This window comes from Dromaius novaehollandiae, chromosome 1 (assembly GCF_036370855.1).
Source record: "Dromaius novaehollandiae isolate bDroNov1 chromosome 1, bDroNov1.hap1, whole genome shotgun sequence".
Taxonomy (NCBI): Eukaryota; Metazoa; Chordata; class Aves; order Casuariiformes; family Dromaiidae; genus Dromaius; species Dromaius novaehollandiae.
Window position 1 is genome coordinate 121920508 of NC_088098.1, and position 21079 is coordinate 121941586.

Consider the following 21079-nt stretch of genomic DNA (forward strand, 5'->3'; position numbering starts at 1 on the left):
AGGTATTTGTGTTTTGGTCACTTACACTTTGATATTCAGCTGACTCTGCTTTAATAGATTTAGAGACACCTGTTTGAGGAATGAGCAGTATTACCTCAGACAATCCTGATTAGGTTTGTTGTGTAAATAGTATGAGATTCACCTAGTCACTATCCAGACATATCTTCCATTGATTCCACTGGGGAGCTTGGCTGAGTAAAGTTGTCAGCATTTTTTTTTAATGTTAGTAGCTGGTGATTTGAATTGCTACCATCAAAATAATTGAAGTTTTGAAGTTGCGTCAGTAATTCAGAAGATAAATATTGATGGAGTGACTCAGGCACCATGGCGTAGGTGTGCAGTGCCATTTTAGATGTCCCTACATATTTTTCCTGTCTTCCAGTTCCTGCTTCAGCAGGTTGCAGGGTCTCCAATAAATCCTGCATCCCATCTGCCAACCCTATACAAATGTTTTGTATGTTATATGGTAACTTCTAAAATTATACTAAGTGTCCAGGTTCACACATCTGAATGGTTCCCTAATTGCTTGTCCTAAATGGTGTTCTTTAAAAGTAGAATTTACCTTAGAATTACTCAGAGTAAAATAGCAGGACTGAATGTGTCCATCACATTTTTTTTCTCCATCAGTTTACGAGATATTAATCAGAAACCTTTCATCTTCGTAATTACTGCTGGAAGTGGAATGATGTGCCATTTTATTTTTACTAATGTACAGCCAAATATATATGGCATTTAATTCTTCACTAAGGCTTAATTCAAATGCACAACAATTGAAAGAAAGAAAACTGTGCGTAGAATATATTCATAGCTAGTAAGAGAGCAGAGCTAGGTAAGTGTCTGAGGGAACAGGTGAAAGTGAGGATGGCTACCTCCTGTCCTTTTTCTGAGTTGGCAAAGTAGTACTGAAGACTGTTTGTAATTGACATTTCTTTCTCTGTGTTCAGCTGTGAAATGTAAATTTCCAGTTCTGTTCTGAGAGTTCAGTTCAGTATGCTGGGTGGATAAAATTAATAACATGTTTGTGGCTATATTGCAATGACTTACTTCACAAATATTCTTAGCAGACAGTGGATTTATTATTAAAATAAAATACTTCCTAGTGCAAGAAAACAATTCAGAATTCAGTTCTGAAGACTGAAGATTTTTCTAGTTTGTAGATTGCAGTGCTCAAAAGAAACAGGTGAAAAATTCATCGATTGGTTAACGTAAAGCACTCACTGTCCATAACTCAACTGGAAAGATGACCTCTGTTTAAATTGATGGATAGGATGAGGTTATGGACAGACTCTGAAAAAGAAGCTTAATATTTGTACAGCAAGTAGATGGTACATGGTTTTATAGAGAAATACCTTATAATACCCAGTAGATTTTAGGTTCTAATTAGACCACCTAAATAGTGTTGTAAGAGAAAGCTGGAAATTGTTTTCTTATGTTAAGTCAGACTCAAATATGTGTTTTTTGCAATTTGAAATCTCCCTCGGTAGAACAGAGACTTGATTCCATAATGCAGTGTACATTTTCAGGCATAAACAACCAGGCTTGTTTCTCTATGTGCTTTATATACCCAAATCAAGAGATTTAAAAAGCCATAACTTTCTGTAAGAAAAATATATACATTTTAAAATGAGTTTGGAATGATTTGGTTACTTGATATGTGTTTTGATATATTTTTCCTTTTCTGCATATGTTGTTGCTGGGGGAAATTACAGGATCCAGAGATGCAGCATTTGCTTATTGACAGTGAAAACTGCACCGTGTCACTGAACTCTGGCACTGCAGTCCCTGCAGAAGGTAGACATGGGACATCAGCTATCAGCTTCCTTGGGGCCTTGCGAATACCTGTGAGTACATGTGCTCTTCTTGCCTGTTCCTCCACCGATCATATGTCTCATGCATTTCTAAATGGGCTGGTGGGTGACATTAGCATTGCATCACAAGCTTTGATTGGCAGCTCTGGTGTATATAAAGCAGTATTTTGGTATATGAGACAAAGTGCCACCTTCTCAGAGGGGAAGTGAAAATTGGTCCAAGAATACCGTCTTCTCCAGTAAGCAGATAACATAAGGTCATTGGCAGCATCTTAAAAGTTACAAACGTTTAGACTCCAGTACCTACATAAACTGATTTTTTACCTGGTGTAACTAATACTCACACAGCCTATAGTGTAAAAGTTTACACACAGCCTATAGTGTAAAAGTTTACAGGTATTAATCTGATTTGAAAATATCCCCGCATATCATGTGGAGATTGAGAATGGAAGAGTAGGCTGAATCTGTAAGCACTTGAGCTTCTCTTCTCTGCAGCAGAACTTCCTTCCATAGCTTGCTGTTACACTCCTCAAAATTGCTTTTAAATCTCTTGTATGGCTTATATAGAGAAGACAGACAACCCAAGCATTCAGACTGTTGGAAAAGCAAGAGAAAGGAAGTTTCCTTTAATTCAGGGACAATCAGGCTATGCTCTAGGGAGCACAAGTAGAATTGTACCCAAATTTATTTGGATCAAGTGTAAAGGTAGAGGAAGAAATCTCCAGCACCCAGCTGCTGTATTCCTGCATCCTTGCATTTTGTCCCATCTCACCCTCTGTCTTAACTATTTTTCCTGTGGCAAAATGAAAGTAAAAATTGCTGCTGCCACCTTGAAACCCTGTAACACATGTTCTGTTCTTCCTGCCAGATGTTGGGAAGGGTTACAGCTATATTTGAAGTGGAGTGTGTGTATGTGTGTGTTGTCCCTGCAGATAACTGCAGTATACCATACCAAGGATTTGAAAAGTCTGTCTCCAACTGAAAGATGTCAGATGGTGAGGGGAATGATTTGGCAGTTCAGTTGCAGCTGTGTGCAATAAGCATACCTTTCATATACCCAGCAGGAAAGAAGATGGAACAAATTATTTTAAATAGGCATCTGCTATGTCTGTGGTGTGGTTTTGCCACCTACTGATTTGAAGGCCTGTGTCATACTGGTAACTGGCTATTTGTAAAGGGTTAAACAACAAGTGTGAGATCTTAGATCTATGTGAAAAATGGGTCTGAAGAACACAAAAATATGCCTCTTTCTCTGGTATGTACTCCAATCCTGCTATACTGCTATATAAAAAGTCTTTACATTGACAAAAATAAGTAATGTAGGTGTTCCAAACAGTATCAAATCCTTCCTGTTTGTTTTAATGTTCTCTCTTTTGTCGGTTCAGTACAAGTAAGAGGAGAAAAAGAGTATGAGTAGAATACCACGATCTGCTCTGATTGTAAGCTTTGTGCTTGCAAGGGAAGAAAGCTTCTTGAGAATTCTTGAGAGAAAAAGAAAGGCCTAAAATACTACTTAGGAACAGTTTTCATAATGTGCTTTGATGAAAACAGCAGCAGCATATATCAAGGTTCTAACTTCTTATTTTCTTTATTCTCTTAGGGAGTCATAGAGTTCTCTCTTTGTCTTCTGTTTGCGAAATTGGTCAGCTATACTTTCCTCTTCTGGCTTCCCCTCTATATCACAAATGTCGGTAAGTATGACAGTAAGAGAGAATAGAAGTCTGCCTAAATAGTGCCTGAAAATATGAGCTTGAAATAAATAAGAAAATAAACATTACTGCTTCTGAAATAGGCTATCTTTGCTACAGGAGCAGGAGAGTTGTAAGTCACCAGCTGATGTATTTCTCACTTTTACAGCTTCAATATTATGAGGGAGTGTTTTCAAAAAAAAGGAATCTGGCTTATCTTCAACAATTCCAAGCCGCGGTGGTGGGGCTTTGGCTCTTAAGAGCCAGTCAAAAAGTTTACTTTATAATCATATTTTTAAATGGTTGAAGGGCCTTATCCAAAAGTATACCAAAAATACAAACAAGCTTCTTTATCTGTTCACTACTGCTATTTTCTTTTGTGCTGTAGAATACGGAGGAAGGAATTTTCTCTAACTAGAGAAACTGATATTCTTGTGAGTCATCATGTAGCCTTTAAACCCCCAGCTACCTAAAAAGGCTGTGGTAGTAAACTATAACAGTAACAACCAGCAGAGAGAGGGAGGTTAAATGTTACAGGAAAATGCACAGAGTTGCAAATACTGTAGATAAAGTCTGTTGTGTGGACTCCAAATAACCAGTGCTCCTGCAGGAGTGGATACCTTGAAAGCAGCTAACTTTTAATAGAAGGACTGAGGATATTTAGCACAGTCTTCCCATCTGTGCTTTGGCTGATTCACTGTTGGTGAGGTTATGGTAGTGCCACTGACACCACTGTTTTAGCACATACTTCTCTTTCAAGTGTATTACTGAGACTTTTTAAAAATAGCAAAGAAGTTTAGAAATTCAGTTCCTTTTGAAACTTTAGACTAAATGTAAGTATATGCAAACACTGGTCCTCACTGCTCATGGTGAGCAGTGGAGTTGAGGATATCACGGTCTCTTCAGAGTCCTCATAAACTATGCAGTATATGCTATGCCAAGTAGGGGGCTAGACATAATCTAATTATGAATATCACTGGTCATAACTGGCCTCCAGAACGAGGCTCAGTAAATGATCCAAATGTATGCTAATGGTGATTTTAGAACAAAAAGCTTAACTTACTAGCATTTGTTACCTGTTTATGAATTTAGCTATTAATACATCAGAATATTTTTAGTCCAAAGTTTAATAATTGATCAGCCCTATTGCTTGGACTGTATCAATAGTTACAGTGGTAAAATGCCCTGCCATGCAGTGTAATCATATCTAAAAGACTGTATCACTGAATAACTAGTTTTGATATATCTTTGTGTGATATGCATCAATATGTAAGAACACCTTATGATAGCTTATTCCCATTAATAAATAATACTACTGTAAGATACCTTTACCCTAGCATGACAAGACTGTATTGAGGTCTGTGCTTTTTGTAGTCTTGAAATGAGACAAATGTTTTACTTCTGTTGCTAGAACATCTTGATGCCAAAAGAGCTGGAGATCTTTCTACACTGTTTGATGTGGGTGGAATCTTTGGTAAGTTTAATATTTCATCCTTAATCAGGCCAGTTTAGGAAAACCTGTGGCACACACAGCTTACATATATTAGTCTTGTGTCCTACATCCACTGAAAAAGAGTGGTAGAAAAGGTGCTTGGTTGAAAGCTGGATTGAACACAAAAAGCCTAGTAAAACATCTCTTAATTGAACAAACCACTGAGGTAATGATGTTGTCCACAGTAGGCTGGAAGAGCCAAATATTACAGGATCTTTTAGCTCCATCAGTTCTGGAAATGGGTCTTTGTCACTTCAGCTGTTAAAATGTGTTCCTTTTTTCACGCTAGCATAACGCAACTGGTGCTGTTGTACAGCTGTGATTTTCTGTAGGCAGACAGGTGAATGGCCACAGTTTTTTTCTTGATGTCTAATGTCATTTTATGTGATAAAACCAGGAGATTGTAATAATAATAATACTAATATTTCTGTGTATTTTATGAGGTAACCACTGAATAATTAAATTTTGTCCTAGTGTAGAAACAGTACAACTCACAATAGTGCAAGCATCATCATCTTGATGCCCAGTTGCTTCACCACCCCCACCCACCTCCATTCCTTTACGGAAAGCCCTATGTCAGTCTGTGGGAAAATGAAGCTCACAATGAGAGAATTTTCCTAGGATCAAGAGCTATGTGGTCCCCAGTGGTTCAAGATGCCAGTGGCAGGGTGTGCTGCAGCTGTTGCTCCAGTCTTGTGCTGAATGTCCTTTCCACCATCCCTCACTGCTCAGCTGGGCAAGTGAGGTGGGTTCCCACACAGCTGGAAGCAAGAGTTCATAGTACCTTTGAGATCTGAGTGACTTTGTTCAGCAGACTCAAGGCACATCGTACTGCACTGTGTATCCAAGCTTGACAAGGTGGCAGGTGCTGCTTGGACATTTGGAGTTTAAATATAAATTCAGATGAGATGTGGTCACTTTGGAGTTGGGCAACTGGCAAGGGAAAGGAAGGCCTAGCAATACATACAATCTGGGAATCTAGAAAACTTCCTTTCCTTCAGCCTCTATCAAGTTTCCTGTGTGTCATTTTGGCAGCTCCTTCCTCTAGGCCTTCCAGCCTGCTCCAGCCATGTGCAGCTGCCACACTCCGGTTACTGCTCCTGTGTATAGTCATTGGCAAGCACAAGAAGCAGGGGGTCTTAAACAGCCTGGGGTGACTGCCTGTAGAGAAGAAAAACATGTTTTGTTTGCCCCAAGATCTAAAATAGCCCTTCTTTCCCCTGGTTGTGGTGTGACACGGACAGAATACAGCATTTGACACACTGGAGCCGAGCTTATTTTGCATGTGAGGAGTTAAGGAGCTGGATTTATTGGGTCCTTATCAGACTAGCTGGGCACAGCTGGATGCCAGAGTGGAGCCACATAGCACCTGGTGCAAAGGCATTCTGTGTTCAAAAGCAGCAGGACAGTGGTTTCTAAATATTTATTCTCTCTGTCATCACTTCCCTCCCCTCCCCCCGCCCAGTCCACATCAGGCTGGCTATTCAGTTGACCTTGGAGTAAACAAAAGGGAAGAACTGTTTGCAGCAGTTATCTTCTACATCAAACCTGGCTGGGTTAATAAGGATACTACTAAATACAAATTATGTTGCCAGTCCCTTGCCCTGTGCTGTTGTGTATAACGTTATATTAAAAGCTGTACTATATTGTTGTAACCTGGGTTGAGTTTCATTAAATATATCTGATACTTAGTGTGTAAAGCATGCACAGAGCCTGCCCCTCACACATCTATCTTTTCTTTCAGGTGGAATATTGGCAGGCCTGATTTCAGATCGGCTAGAGAAGAGGGCATCGACCTGCGGAATGATGTTATTGCTGGCAGCACCCACAGTAAGAGTTTGTTCATGCACGGATGAGACTTTGTCAACATTGTCCATAGGATGTTCTGAAAACAGAATCTTCTAACTCAAAAATTCATGCCAGACTCGAAACTGGCATGAAAAATAGAGCATGTGAGCAACTGTAGAGATTTGGGCTGGCTTTACTAAACAAACAAACAGGTGTAATGCATTGCATGTTAAATGATTCTATAGGAAATCTGTTACTCTTTTGTAAAATGTGCTGTCCAGCTTTTAGCCAGAATTTTAGCTGCTCAAAGGGTAAAATTACTGTGCTATTACTGCAGGAAAACTGACAGCTGTATATATGAGGTGCATTTTTCTTTAGGAGTTTTGATGCTATTGTGAGCAGTATTCTGTGCTGTGTTGATGCTGGCAGTTTGAGAGTTTAAAATTGAATGGTCTCATCATGGATCCCTTTCTTCTGAGAGGACATACTGGAAAATAGGAGCATACTCCTTATCTCCTTCTCCAATCCCATCGATCTACCGTCATGCCGTTGTCTAACAGGGTTTTGTAAAACTTAGGAAACCAGAGCTGCTTTTCACATGATACCAGCTAAGATATTTTTTAGTTAACACGAAGAAAATGGGGTCCATAGGATTAATCCCTATGTTTGTATTCTAGCATGTCTGTTTTTTCATCTTTACCACAGCTGTACATGTTCTCTGCAGTCAGTAAAATGGGCCTTGAGGCTACTATAGGTGAGTATTTTAACTTATTTTCTGCCTGGCTTTATGTGAACTTTGCATTCATGGTCGTTTGCTTTTTTCCTTCTTTTTTCTTTTTTCTCTCTGAGAGGAGAAAGTGTGGAATCAAATTCCCTGGAATTTTTTTGTCTTGTGGGTTTTTTGAGGCAGGGAGAGGAGCTAGGAAATAAGTAAGGGGTAGCATGAGAAAAGTGATTTAGTTAGTACCCTTTGGCCTCTTTCTGGATCATGTTACATCAGCACAGGCTTTGCTGTATTCTCTATGCTGAATGTCAGCGATGTTTAAAGACTACTTTTTGAAAGCACCTTTGCCTTTATTTGCATAGGCTGAATTCACTTGGGACTTTCTATCTGTTACCTCAAAATAAGAGTTGAAACAAAAATGCTGACAGCAGTATCTCACCTACCTAAGGGCCTCATTAAATCTTTCGGCCCTTTAGTGCTTGGTGCTGCACAAGCCAAGAGAGGGCTTATGGTTGACTTCCTGTGAGCATCCCCTGCTCTTATGGGCCAGTTTGGTTAGACTTCCCCTCTTCCCGAACCACCAGGATCAGTGAAGGTTTTGGGAAGTGCCTTTTGACTCAGCCCTATCTCCTATTGTCTTTGGGAATTCCCCTCGTGGAGAAAACATTGCAAAAATGTATGCAAAAATTCTGGAATGGGGTCAGAGGAGGCAAGGAAGGATCTAAACCCTTCGAGAACTGCAGGCAGTGCCATCTCCTCTTATAGTTGGCATCCATTCCAGGCAACTCACATTTCCTCTTCTTTGTCCAACTTGTAACAGTGATGCTGCTTATCAGTGGTGCCCTGGTGAATGGCCCTTATGCACTGATCACCACTGCTGTCTCTGCTGACTTGGTGAGTTTGGCTTTCTCTCTATTTTCAATGTAGCAAGTTTGGCCTCTGGAGAGAGCCCTCTGACTTCTGCAGAGTGGTCAGTGAAGGGCCTGCATTGTCCCAAAGCAAATAGATAAGGAGCTGGATAGGCAGAGCACTGAACTCAGCAACTGAGATTGTTTTAGAGTTTGTGTGTTAGTATGAATTAGTCTAACGCTTGTGAGGGACTTATGAATTATTCTTGCCTACTAACAAGACCAAAGAGGGGATATTGTAGACGACAGCCGAAGATGAATGTGAAGATTGCATGCAAGGCCAAGGCTCTGTACAGGTGCCTTCTCTCTGCTCCCTTTTATACTTTGCATCTTTAAATGAGAGAAGGGGCTATGTGTCTGTGTGTAAGAGATGAGCTGGAGACTTCATTCCCATCAGCATAGAAAGCTACGCTTGGCATGTACCTTTACTTTTGCCCATGCTACCCTCTACTCTTTCTTCTACTGTTACTTTAGCTGCCTGCACTTCCAGTTGGATAAAGTCTCAGTTACAAACACCATATGAAAGCATTGACCCTGGTGCCTTTCACTAGCTAGGCTTCTGAGGGTTGCTTTCAAAGGTGCTGGTTCATGAGGGCACAAAGCAAGAGACAAAAATCCTCTAACAACAAACATACTAAACATAGGAAAAGGAGCAGGACAACAATCTCCACACTTCCTCTGAAGCTCTGTCCTTGGTCCGGAGCTTTTGGCAAGAGAAAGAAGGCCAGCACGAGTTGCCCATTTTATCCATAGCCTTGTAAAAGGGACTGCAAGCTAGGAAGTGGTACGAGACATCACAGGACCCCTATCTGTTTCATGAGAAGAGAACTGAAACCATCAGCTAATTCCTCAGATGTCAATGAACAACCATCTGACATGAGCAAAAGTAAAACACTGATTACCTTGACTGTATTTTTGTCAGTGTGCTGGAAATAAAAGGCTGTCTATCTCATTGGCAGTTCTCTGAGCTATTCAGTTTTTCTGGTTTTTTTCTGTCCAGCTACTAAGTCATTCCTGCTTGTTTTGTTCTGAAGACCATCTTCTAAAATTGCAAATGAAAGGTTTCTCCTGGCTCAAGAATTCTGTCAATGAACATTTTAGTTTGTACCCGTAATTCTGGTACTCCAGTATTCCTGTTTATGGTAGTGATCTTTTTCTGTTGTGCAGAGCTTTGCGTTATCAGAAGGGGACATGATGGCTATGAATACAGCCTTGTAGCACATTGCAAAATTGAAGTGCTGACCTTGCTACTTGAATCCACAATGTGCAGAACAGAAAGCTTTTTTGTTCTTAATAAAGGAAAATGTTGTAGGCAATAGATTGGGGTGGAGGGCTTCTTTAAGTAGTGATTAAAGGGTCTGAGCTTGGATATTTAAGGCAACTGATTAATAATGTGCATCTATTGTAGAGGGGTGTGAAGTAGATGCTGTTGAGGGACTTTTTCTAAGTTCAGCTCAAAATGGTTCTAAAGAGTCTTCATCACTTCAGGGCACCCATAAAAGCCTGAAAGGGAATGCAAGAGCCCTGTCCACAGTGACTGCAATCATCGATGGAACAGGATCCGTAGGTAAGCCAGAACTCTGAGGTAGCCTGCCTTAGCCACTGTAGGATTTTTAGCCACCAAAGGATCTTTGTGAAAACGTGTTCTCCCTGTTTCCCATTTTGCCAGGATTCAGTACAGTTTTTTAAGTGGGAAATAGAACTAACCTAGCCTTAAGCCTCCCTAGTGGTCCCAAACCTGACAGAGGAGGCAAGAGGGTGGTAGACTGATACTAGGGCACAAATAGCAGAAGTAGATGTCATGGGGCTGTTTCTGAGGTCACAGATATTAGTCATGCTCTTTGCACTGGCATGTGGAAGGGAATTCACTAGGATTCATCCTTATGCTGGATGGGCATTTTTTGAGCCAAAGGATGGTATTTCTCAAACTTTTAGTCTTCTAGCTTTTCCTATGTTAGGTTCCCCATTGGCTTGCAGCTGTACCAATACTATCTTGTAATACTGAGGTACCTAGGTGGAGAAATCGATACTCTAACTCAGAATGGCTTTCTTTCCTCATAGTGAATCTTACATTGCATCATTCTGACACTCAATATTGTATTTTAGGTGCGGCTTTGGGGCCTCTCTTAGCTGGTCTCATCTCCCCATCTGGTTGGAACAATGTGTTTTACATGCTGATGGTGGCAGATGCATGTGCCTTGCTAGTAAGTCTAAAAATACTATGGAGTTGTGATGTATTTCCTTTATGCCAAGCTATTTATATTAAAATGCAGATTTTCCTTTTGCAATTTCAATACTCTCCTTTGTAAGAAACTTCCATTCCAATTGTACAGGCAGTGTTCAATTAAAGAGCAAGGTTGCTTGTTTCGAAATTCTCATCTAATTTTAATCAAAAGTGCAGATTAGTTCTGATGCACTCCAATTTCTGCACAATCCACATAAATAAATTGCTGGCTGAGCAGATTAGCAGGCATAATTGTAAGTAAACTTTCCCATATAGGCCTAGAAGATGCCTCAGAGTCTGCTCACAGAAAAATTACTTCTGTTTCCTTTAACGCAGTTTACTGAAGCAGTAACGAACATTTTGCTACGTTGCTATATTAACAAAATCACTGTGATAATGAAACTGTTGAAAGTTAATACGCCACATTCTCCAGATGGGCCCTAAAAATGCTGCACTAGGTTAGACCAAAGATTGGCATGCTAACTTTTGGCAGTGACTAAGAGCAGATGCTTAGGGAAGGGGTGTGACACACATGATGACTTAGTACAGAGTACATCCATTTCTTTTTTTTCCTCCTGTTTAAGATGAAAGTATGATGGATAGATGATCTGAAAAGGGTTTTTTCTTCTGACTTGCCCTGCTTTGCTTTAGAGACCAAAGAAGACATAAGATGAGCCAAGGAGGGTCTTGCTGTACCTTTAAAGTCAGTCATGCTACACACGCAGATAATAGAACCTGTAGGTTACGTTCTGACAGGCATCTGAACTAGCTTTGGGTCTGTTCTCCTCTAGTAGAGCAGAATACTACTATGACTACCTCAGGTCGCCCAAAGTGTCGCTTATTTATCCTCTCCTTTTGAAGTCCTGGATGGAAGTGCTCATAAAAGGGCAGGGTGGCTGTGGGACACTTTTAATAAATGCTCTTTCCTCTGTACTGGCCGTGCCTAGACAAAATGCCATGCCCACACAGTGTTCTGCTGAGCTGCATACTTCCTGCAGAGGTGCTAATGCTGAGCCTGTCAGACTATCCTTTCCTAACACAAGAAAAGGAGGAAGTTTGCTTTGAGTTTGCATTGAGACTTTTTTTATTTTTTGTTTTCTTGTTTTTTTTCTCTGAAGTCAAGCCCAAAATTTTAAACCAAGTTTTCTTTCTGCATTTAAGATGTGAAATATCTAGAAATTAATTAAATTAGACAATAATTGAAGGGTGTTCCTAGAGGTAGTCAGCAGCTTTATAAATCCTGATTTGTAATGTTTTCAGTTTTGCATTCCCATTCAAGGTATTCCATGCTCCAGAGTGGGAGTTTGGGAGATTGTTGTAGTTTTCTCAAGTAGACTTAAAGCTCTGCTTTTTTCTTTTATAGATATTTATTAAAAGCAGACAAGAAAATCCCGCATTTCTCTGCAGCATCTGTTAAAATGCCTTTGTAAAGCTCTTTGCTTCTGAGAGGGTTAACTCTGTGTTGTTGAGATAAATCCTGCTTTTTGTAATTCTTGTTTGGCTTTTCCTGTTCTTTGCAGTAGGACAAATAGATGCCAGTTTTTTGGCTGGTATTTCTTCAAAGATATCTAGATATCTTACAAGGATATCATACACCTGAAATGTTAGGTGTAACTTCTTAAAACACTAACGCTTAAAATACTGAGGAAACTTCCATTTATAGCAGTGAGGCTATGAGGATAAGGAAGCTTATAGCAGTGAGGAACCCTGGAGGTTCTGTCTGTGGGAATCCTCAAATTTTGAGTTTGACAGTCCTAATCCTACATGTGCAAATAAATATGAGTGACTTAACTCAGACTAAGTGTGTGATTAAAGCTCTTCACACACACAGCTTTTTCAGAATAGCACCTAAAATACAAATTTTGGAGCATGTAGGTATCTGCCATGTTTTCTTGAAGTCTTGGGTTCCCTCTGCTGGTTTTTTTACAGCTCTGCTGGTAAAGTAACCTTGGAAAGCCACTCAGGTTTTGACATGCAAATGTGAAAGGAAATTATTTGCCTCTTGCCTGTTCGTGGTGTAGACTCATCTTCCAAACTCTTTTTTTTTTTCTCATTGTTGAACATTACAGGATAATGTTTCACATGAAGAAGTCTTTGAATGACAGTGTGCATCTTATCTTAAACCTTAGCCTATTGGCATATCTCTAGTTATTAACACAGATGCTGTTACTATTTTTACAGTTCTTACTCCGTCTTATACAGAAGGAACTCCGGTGTAATACAGATTATACCCTGTAAGTATTATGCATGACTGTTTCTGTATAAAAACAGTTGAAAAACACATTACTGAGCCATTGCCCCATAATATCTAGAAGTAGACAGAATATGTTAAGCTTTCTGTATGCGCATTTCTCTCTCTGCTTTATTTCTGCTTCAAAAGAGTAATCTCATTTTGCTATTTTAAATCATGACAGTTTTTCTTTAAAGCATCTTATTTTGAAAACAGATTTCTCTGTCATAGTCTCTTGGTTTTGCTTTGTGTTTTTGGGTTTTTTTTTTTTTTGCATATGTGATCTTTCTTGCATTCATCACAGAGCATGCAGGTGGGGAAAAAGAAGCAATTGGATTGCTTGGTTTATATTTTTTAGTGTTTTCAAATAGGGGTTTTGTTTTTGGTTTTTTTTTCCAAAAGGTCTCCTTAAAGGAAAGGGTGGCTCTGACTTTATGGTGGTTTGGATGGAGAAAAATGCGATTGAATCAATCGGGTTACACTGGCTCAAGCAAAAAAATAAATTAGGCCCCTTTCACTGTAGTTTTGGAGAAGTAAAATGGATGGAAAATAAAAAATACATAGCAAGGAATGGCTCCCGCATTTTGAAATTAGTGGCTGTTATGTCTCATGCATAAAATTTTCCTGCCTGATTACTATTCTTTCCCAGGTTTAAAGAACACTGAGCTAGGAGACCAGACTTGGAATAAAGACTGTGTAATTGATCAGAGCTCTTCCCTGGAAAAAGCTTTGTGGAACATGCTACTCTATACTTAAGAGATTCTACTTGGTGAAGAATTTTGCACATTTACCAGAAGCAACTTGAGAAGTGCAACTGGTAAATCCCTGAAGCTCTTATTTTTGCACATGAATAAGTACCTCAGGATAGCAACTATTCATCAGATGGAGAGACAGCAGCTTCAGGAAGCTGCTAGCAGAGCGCCTCAACTGAGCCAAAGAGAAATACCAAGTGCCTTTTATTTCTTTTGATAGGATGTTTTTAATTACAATCTTAAGCTTTGTATTTTCAAAAAACTAGTCAAAAATAGAGCACAAGGAAGTTGAAATCGTAATAGTCTAGCAGTGGAATGTCCCAGTGGTATTAGCAAATGTCGATAAGCAAAGTATCCCTTATGTTACCTTGTGCACATCAAGGGCATCACTTCATAGAGGACAATACCAGCTGGCTATTAAGATACACTACTATTTAGTATTTTGAAGCTGCTCAGACAATGATAACCTGATCATATCATTAGATATTAACTACAGCACTAATTCTAATCCCAAGGACAACATCTGAACTTTTTGTAGATAATGAAATGGAATTTACAGTTGCAGTGTACTGCAGTAAGCAGTTTTTTACAGACTTTCTGAATAGATGTTAGTCCACAGTTAGGATTGTGCGAAAAGGAGTCCTAAGCTGGCAAAAAGCTCTTTGTGAGTCAGAATTTCCAGTAAGGGACTCTAATGATTTTCAGGGCATTATAAACTGGTTGTGCAAAGGTGACGTAATAGTTGTGCTACTCTTCTAGGTCAGGTTGAAATGAGATGTTCCTTTGGGGTGAGAGAACTGCAAGCTGTCATACCTCAGTACTGCAGAATTAGAAAGATTAGCTGTTTTAGTTCCCAGTGCCACAGTGATCTCAGTTGGGCACTCCCTGATTTCTGTGGTGTTGTGTGCATATGGAAGTCATTTTCAGATCAGGGCCTTAATAATCAGAAATCTCTTTCAAGTGGCTAATTTCAAGTGGCTCTGAATTTCGAATTCAGAGACAAAATATGTATATATGACAAAAAAAGTCCTAGATGGTAGGTTGTAAGAGAACATTTCAGTAACTGGTGTTACCCAGCAACTGGAAAGGTTAATGTCTTCAAAACATATCATTTCTGCATACAGCTATCTCTTTTGCAAAACAGATGTTTCTGTGATTTTTTTAAGATGTACAAAGTGAAAGATTTTTTTTGTATGAGGTGTTTATACTTAGATTACAAAGGTTAAATAACTTAAACTGTGTATTATTCTTAACTGTATTTATTAAAGCTGTAGGTACATGTCTTGTTCTAAACTGTGCTCTAAGCTTTGTGAAACAATGCAGTAGTCTTTGTACTTGATTAACAAAACAGCACTCTGTAAAATAGTCCTGCAAAACATATGGAGAAATGTCTCATGAGCTGCTGGTGTTGTGTGCCATGTCTTGGCACAATAGTGAATTTTCTGGGCTGTTTTGTAGTTGTGCAGTCTTTGATCAGTTACTTCACTGGTTTGATTCGGCATGTGCTTTATGCTTAACTTGAACAATATGTGTTCATTTTTCTGTTTTGCTGCACAGAGGTACAGGGAACACCTCAGTCACACAAAGACTTAAGGCAGGTACCAAAGTCCTCATAAATGAGTCCTCTACATAGGCTCTGAACCTGCGGCTACTCAGATGAATGATTGACTTCACACTGTACGAGTAAACCTGTTGATATCGGTGGGAATACTTGACATGCACAAAATGACTCACATTTGTAAATTTATTCTGCATTTCAGCTTTAGGCTGTAGTTTAACGCAACAGAGAGTTCTGCAGCAATATTGCTTGAAGGTATTTCCATCCCAGTGCAATGGCACAGCACCCCTCTGTTGGCCAGTCTGATTGTTGGTGGGACCATTTGCCTCATCAGGGGGCTAGTCTAGCCCAAGATGGGGAAAAATAACACTGCAACCCCAAAACAGCTGTGCTGGCACAACCTCAAGGACTATGTGGGGAGAGTGGGGTAGAGGACTTCTTTAGCTGAAGATGCCAATCCCTCTTCCCCCCAAGAAGGTATATAGAACTGTACACTCACTTATCAAAACAATTGGTGCTCTTCAACTCTGCTTTGTCAAGATTTTGTGAGTCTGTTCCCCATGGGCCGAAGTCCTAGGTTAAAGTGCTTTTAGTTCTATTTAACAGTTAGATGTTGTAAAGATGTTTAATTATGTTTTACTTGTTTTAGTTGTTGGGGCTGCTGCTGTTATTTATTTATTTATTTGAAAAGCTTTTGCACTGCATTGACTCAGATATGGTATGATGACAATGTTGGAGGTGCTGGGCTGAATCTTCCTTCCATTGATTGCAAGAAGGAATTAGGGCTCTTAACATGCCGCTCTCTCCTTCCTTGCTAACATGCAGCATTTTGGTTCCTTCCAATTAAGAATTGTTGGACAAAAATATAAAGATTGCTTTTCTTTCATGACAACCTGAAAGATCTCCCAAGTTCTGGACAAACTCTATGTTTTGTTAGTATTGGGTGTCAATATTCATTAATCTGGAAATGAACAAGGCTGACAAAACTTTTTGTATAGAAATGTGAGTGACCAGTAGGTAGTGCTGAATTTAAATATGACTACAGGTTGGTTTGTTTTTAATGCTGGTTGTTGTGAATTTTATCTCTTTCCCTCCTGTGTTGAATAAAAATGCATTCTGCTTTAAAATGAAAAATGTTGATCACTTCGTCTTTTAAATCTCCATGAAGAAATGTACCATTTCTTGCTTGTGAAAGATAGACATACCTATTGGGGCAGGGCTCATATCCCTGATAGGACTCATTGAAATGGGTTTTTTTAGGAGAACAAATTAAGATTCTTTTCTTTTGAGAACAAAGCCCTTCTCCACAGAATGTGTAATTTTGTCATTCCATGGTCTTGAGGGTTGTGCAGCATCATTATTCGTAATCAGTTGCATCAGATGGGGATGTTCTGCCTCCTTATTTTGGTCAAGTAGAAAGGAGGACACTCATGAAAGTCAGGGGTGAGTCCAGCTTCTGCAGCTTGGCTTTAAGGTGCTTTTTCTTTTATTTGCTTCGCTTCCTCTTCAATTTATATGGAATTTAAATTGAAAAGCTTCATCTTTTCTCTCTGCCTCAAATCATTTTGAACATTTATGATCTTGATTCTTTTATGTTTAATGTGGTTTGTGTGATTCTACCAGAGATATAATGGAGTCCAAAACAACAGATGCACTGGGAAGAGGAGAAATTTTTGGAAGGGAAAAAAAATCTGTTTAGAAGAAGATTTCTGAGGGCCTCTGGCAGGATTTCTGAGGGCCTCTGGCAGAATTTCTGATCAACGTGTGCCCAAAGTGCCTCCCTGGAATAGGCAATGGTAATTGGGGCATTTTCTAGAAGAAGGGAGACTCAGATTCAAGTTCCTCTTCTGCCCGGCTCAGGGCAGAAACTTCTGCCAGAGTACCTGGACCCTTTTGCCCTGGCCGTTGCTGGGCACACTGCAGAGGAGATTTGTCTCTGCTGCATGTAGGAAGGCTCTCTGAGGTGGGAAAGGAAGAGGAGAACTAGGTATCCAAGAAGGTGTTGTCATATTCATAGGTCAGTTTAAGACTTTTTGCCTTTAGGTTAAACTACTCACATGCTCCATGCACTATGAGACACCTTCTCTTGTGTTTTTGCCAATTAGGAAATTCCAGAAGCAACTCTGCCATCCACTTCTGAAGGCTATTGCATGTGCTGCGCATTTCTTGCATAAAGCCGTTAGGATAATAATGGTAATCTTCCATTTATGTTTATGCCAGTGTCGCACTATCTCAGACTTCTGGCTGGCTTAAGTGTTTAGACTGGAGAATCTATTTAGTTGCTACTAATAGATATCTCCAGGGACTGATATGTGGAGTTGCTTATATGAGAAGTCCTGCTCAAAATTAGATGGACATAATATACTGTAAAAGAAATCGAAGAACGTTTAGAGTTGTTGGAGGCTGATTGTTCTTCATATGGAATTAATTTGAGAAAGATTGGTTTTAATCAGGTCAAGTTATTAGGCCCAGAATGGGTACCAGTGAAATTCTCTGGTCTGAATGAAATTTTATGGCCCGTGTATTATATAGGAGGTTAGATTAGATTAATTAATGATTTCTCCAAGCCTTAAACTTTATCTGCTATATTTTTCTTCTGCTGAACTATGTCACTTTCACCTTAGAGAAAATCTATTTTGATTTTGATTTGTTCTTTGCTAAACTAGAAATGCAATAATACGAATTCTTCCTCCTCTCCCTTTGCTAATTATGCTGAGACTGTCATGTCTATGAAATGACTCTAGACGCAGGGCTCCGTTAATTTCATTGGGAATTTTGCATTGAAATGCTCTAGGGCTTTGGTAACCTTGCGCTACATTTTCTGTCACGCTGAGTTAGAAATCTCTCTGTCATCTTGAAAGCTGGGAAGGAGCTGGTTTAACTACTATTACGCTTCAGGTTCATGTCCAGTGACATTGTTGTGTTATGTGTCTCGCTTCTTCAGCACTTAATAAAATTGATTGCTATAAAATGTTGTATTTTTCCCCTCTTCTATTCCCTTCTTATAGTTGGTTTCCAGTTTGCAATAAGGAGAAAATTATTTAACATCACTAGCTGATGCTTCTTTTTTTCCTTTTTCCTCTGTAGTTTTCTGTTGACATGGTATACCCAGTTATCCTGCTGCTGCAGCAAAGCTTTCGCACCTCTGAATATAAGAACCAAACTTTCTTTAGACGTATTTCATGGAACCTGCTTGTCTCCTGCATTGACAGAGAAGCTGTCAAAAATGTGTTGAAATTCTCTTCTGATGCTGTTCTTAACTAAAAGATTGTTTTCTTTACCTTGTGATTATTCTGGGGGTAGAATTTCTCTCCCTCCTACTTTTATAAAAGCAGCTTACAAATATTTAGCCACCTTTCCATAGAACTCGTTTTGGTCCAGAAGTTTCTTTTGGGCAGAGGAGGGCGTTAAACTGACTTTGCATATAGTGCCTTGTACGTATAAGCACTGGAATACTATTAAAAGGCTGATGCACCAGGTAAAGGTAAGATTTCCTTACTGATGATTGATTACAGTATTCACTTGAAGCTTTTCGAGCCATTCAGAAGTGGAAGACGTTTAAGAACTATTTTCAGGAATGATTTACACTGCAGCTTCAGATAGTAAGGGATTCTCTTTCTGGCTGCAAGTGGAAATACATACATTCTATGCCACGCAACAACAATATGTACACACACATCCATACAAGATCCTTGCTTGTGGCCATTAGATAACCATCCAGATGTCAATAAATACAAATGAGTCTAAAATAGCTCTCTTTTCCTGGAGAGGTGTATCTGCTGGTCACAGTGAGTTTAAAAAAAAAAGGGGAGGGCAAAAATAAAGTACATGCTCGTATAAGTAGAGACCGCAGATCCTTAAAAAAGGGCAGTTGCTGGAAATTATTGAGGTATCCCATCAAATGCTGAGTATCTATTGCCTGATAATGGTGGTTTCCTGTGCATCTGCAAAGGCTAGGGAAAAAAAACCCACAGTGGGTTTTTTGTGATTGAAATTTCACTGTGCCAACGGATAGAAGCACCTGGCAATTGGTCATTCTGCATCTCTAGGACTCACGGAGTCCCACTGCAATTGCAACTGCGTATGCAAACTCAGGAACATGCGAAAGATAGAGGAAGACATCAAGTAATGACATAATTAAAATGTAAGGCTGTAATCAGGATGCTATAGAAATGTAAATGTGGGAGCAGGTAGTGTTAAAATGTAAAAGACTGAGTTGAGCAAGGTCACTGGTGAGGACCCTGCCGGGCCCTGCGGCTCATGGCCCCCAGCCCCACGCAGCTCTGGGGACCTGGGCTTGGCGTCGGGAGCGTGGAGCCAGGAGGGCCCTGTCCCGAGGGGCGAGGGCTGATGTGGGTGCATGTGGAGCCCTTCAGCTTGGGGGTGCCTCCCCTGTATTATTTAGGCATAAACCTATATAAGATAGGTAGACACTTGGGTCTGAACAACCACCAGAGAGTTCATTTGAAATTTGGGATTTTTGTGTTCACATCTGTTTTTTTTGTTTGGTTGGTTTTTTTGGTTTTTTTTTTTCACTTTGTTTCCAGGAATGGCTTGGGTTCTGGGCTTATATGAAATGCCTGTGAGGGCTCAGATAATTTCCTGTTCCATAGACATACCGACCATGGTGTCCTGCAAGGCAATGTGGAGCCACCTTGGGACTTCAGTAGTTTTTAGTTTATTTTCACTTCTCAGCATCAGTGTGTTCCTTGGCCTGTGTCGCTGCAGGCTGGCCTAGGGTTAGGGGAGCAGTTAGTGGAGAGGCTGAGTGTGGCTGAAACTTTGACAGTCCTTTTTAGGTAAGCTGCAGGCTTGTCCCTATACAGCCCAGTTCCAAGTCCTTTTCTTCATCTGTAGATTTCTATACTTATTTCAATCTAGGGTTGGTGCTAGAGTTAGTGCTTCAAAACAAACACTGCAGAATCTCAATTACTCTGATATTTGCATGTATTTGATACTAATTGATTCTCCTGGTCTTATCACCTTTACAGTGTGTTTTTAAAAATACAGCAGTAAAAATTCAAACTAAAACTTGTTTCTCATTATTCCTCACTCCAAGACGTCACCTTCTTGTGCAAGCTCTACAGTGCATTTGTAGGGCTTTCCCCAATATTGCAGGATGCCGATTTCAGATTGGCTAGAAAATTGCCTTTTGTGGCTTGCAATCTATGACTGAGTGAATTTGTTTTACACACAGACTTGCAGAGGGCAAAAGCTTGGAGAGATTATATTGCATAGATGAATTGTGGTAGAGCTTAGGTAAGATAAGTTGGTTAACCTTATCTACCTGCCAGTACTTTGGCAATTGTACTCGCAAGCAATAGCAAATATCTAATCAGTCTTTACTTCCAAGTACTAATTCTCCTTACACTTGTGTAGCTCAGGAGCCAGCATTTTGAGAACCCAAAGATTTTATTTAAGTCCTTAATTGCCATCTTAGGCACTGCAGTTCTTCAATTTATCTGGTACCTAAATCCATAGCTGGTGGCCTAAGTTTCTTGGGTTACTCAGAAACCAGCAGCAGCTCATACTGAGGTCAGAACCCAAAGAAGCAGCCTGAGTTCATATGTTAAATCAAGAGGAATACAGATGCATGTGTGTGCGCACACACACAAACATATATATATATATATATATATATATATGCACATACACATGCACATATATATATACACACACAGGTGCACACACACAAGTTACAGCACAAATCAGGAACTAGTTGAAAGAGGGCTGGATTTTGCTGCCCAGTAGACATAGGTAGTCTAGCTCAAAAAAAAAGAGGCATAAAAAATGATCAGTAACTTCTGAATTCTTATCTTTTCATTTTTGTGATACAGAGGATATAGACAGCGTATAGTAGCCAAGTACAATCAATGTACAAGCAAAACCTTTGGAAGCACTGGATTT

At 39.7% G+C, this 21079-nt stretch overlaps 1 protein-coding gene across 7 annotated transcripts in view; it reads left to right on the top strand.

Moving 5' to 3' along the window:
• Window positions 1-16306, top strand: part of SLC37A1 (solute carrier family 37 member 1) — a 46511-nt gene extending 30205 nt beyond the window's left edge. For 6 of the 7 annotated variants that reach the window (XM_064525497.1, XM_064525486.1, XM_064525471.1 and 3 more), the window contains 10 exons: window positions 1710-1841; window positions 3409-3499; window positions 4908-4970; window positions 6733-6818; window positions 7482-7530; window positions 8321-8394; window positions 9897-9975; window positions 10515-10612; window positions 12814-12866; window positions 13512-16306. In XM_064525497.1, coding sequence (XP_064381567.1) covers window positions 1710-1841; window positions 3409-3499; window positions 4908-4970; window positions 6733-6818; window positions 7482-7530; window positions 8321-8394; window positions 9897-9975; window positions 10515-10612; window positions 12814-12866; window positions 13512-13527 — 741 coding nt within the window. In that variant the 3' untranslated portion in view covers window positions 13528-16306. Of the gene's footprint in view, window positions 1-1709; window positions 1842-3408; window positions 3500-4907; window positions 4971-6732; window positions 6819-7453; window positions 7531-8320; window positions 8395-9896; window positions 9976-10514; window positions 10613-12813; window positions 12867-13511 lie in introns of those variants that run through there. The other variant, XR_010392835.1, reaches the window with a different exon arrangement.
• The last annotated feature ends 4773 nt before the right edge of the window (window positions 16307-21079 follow it).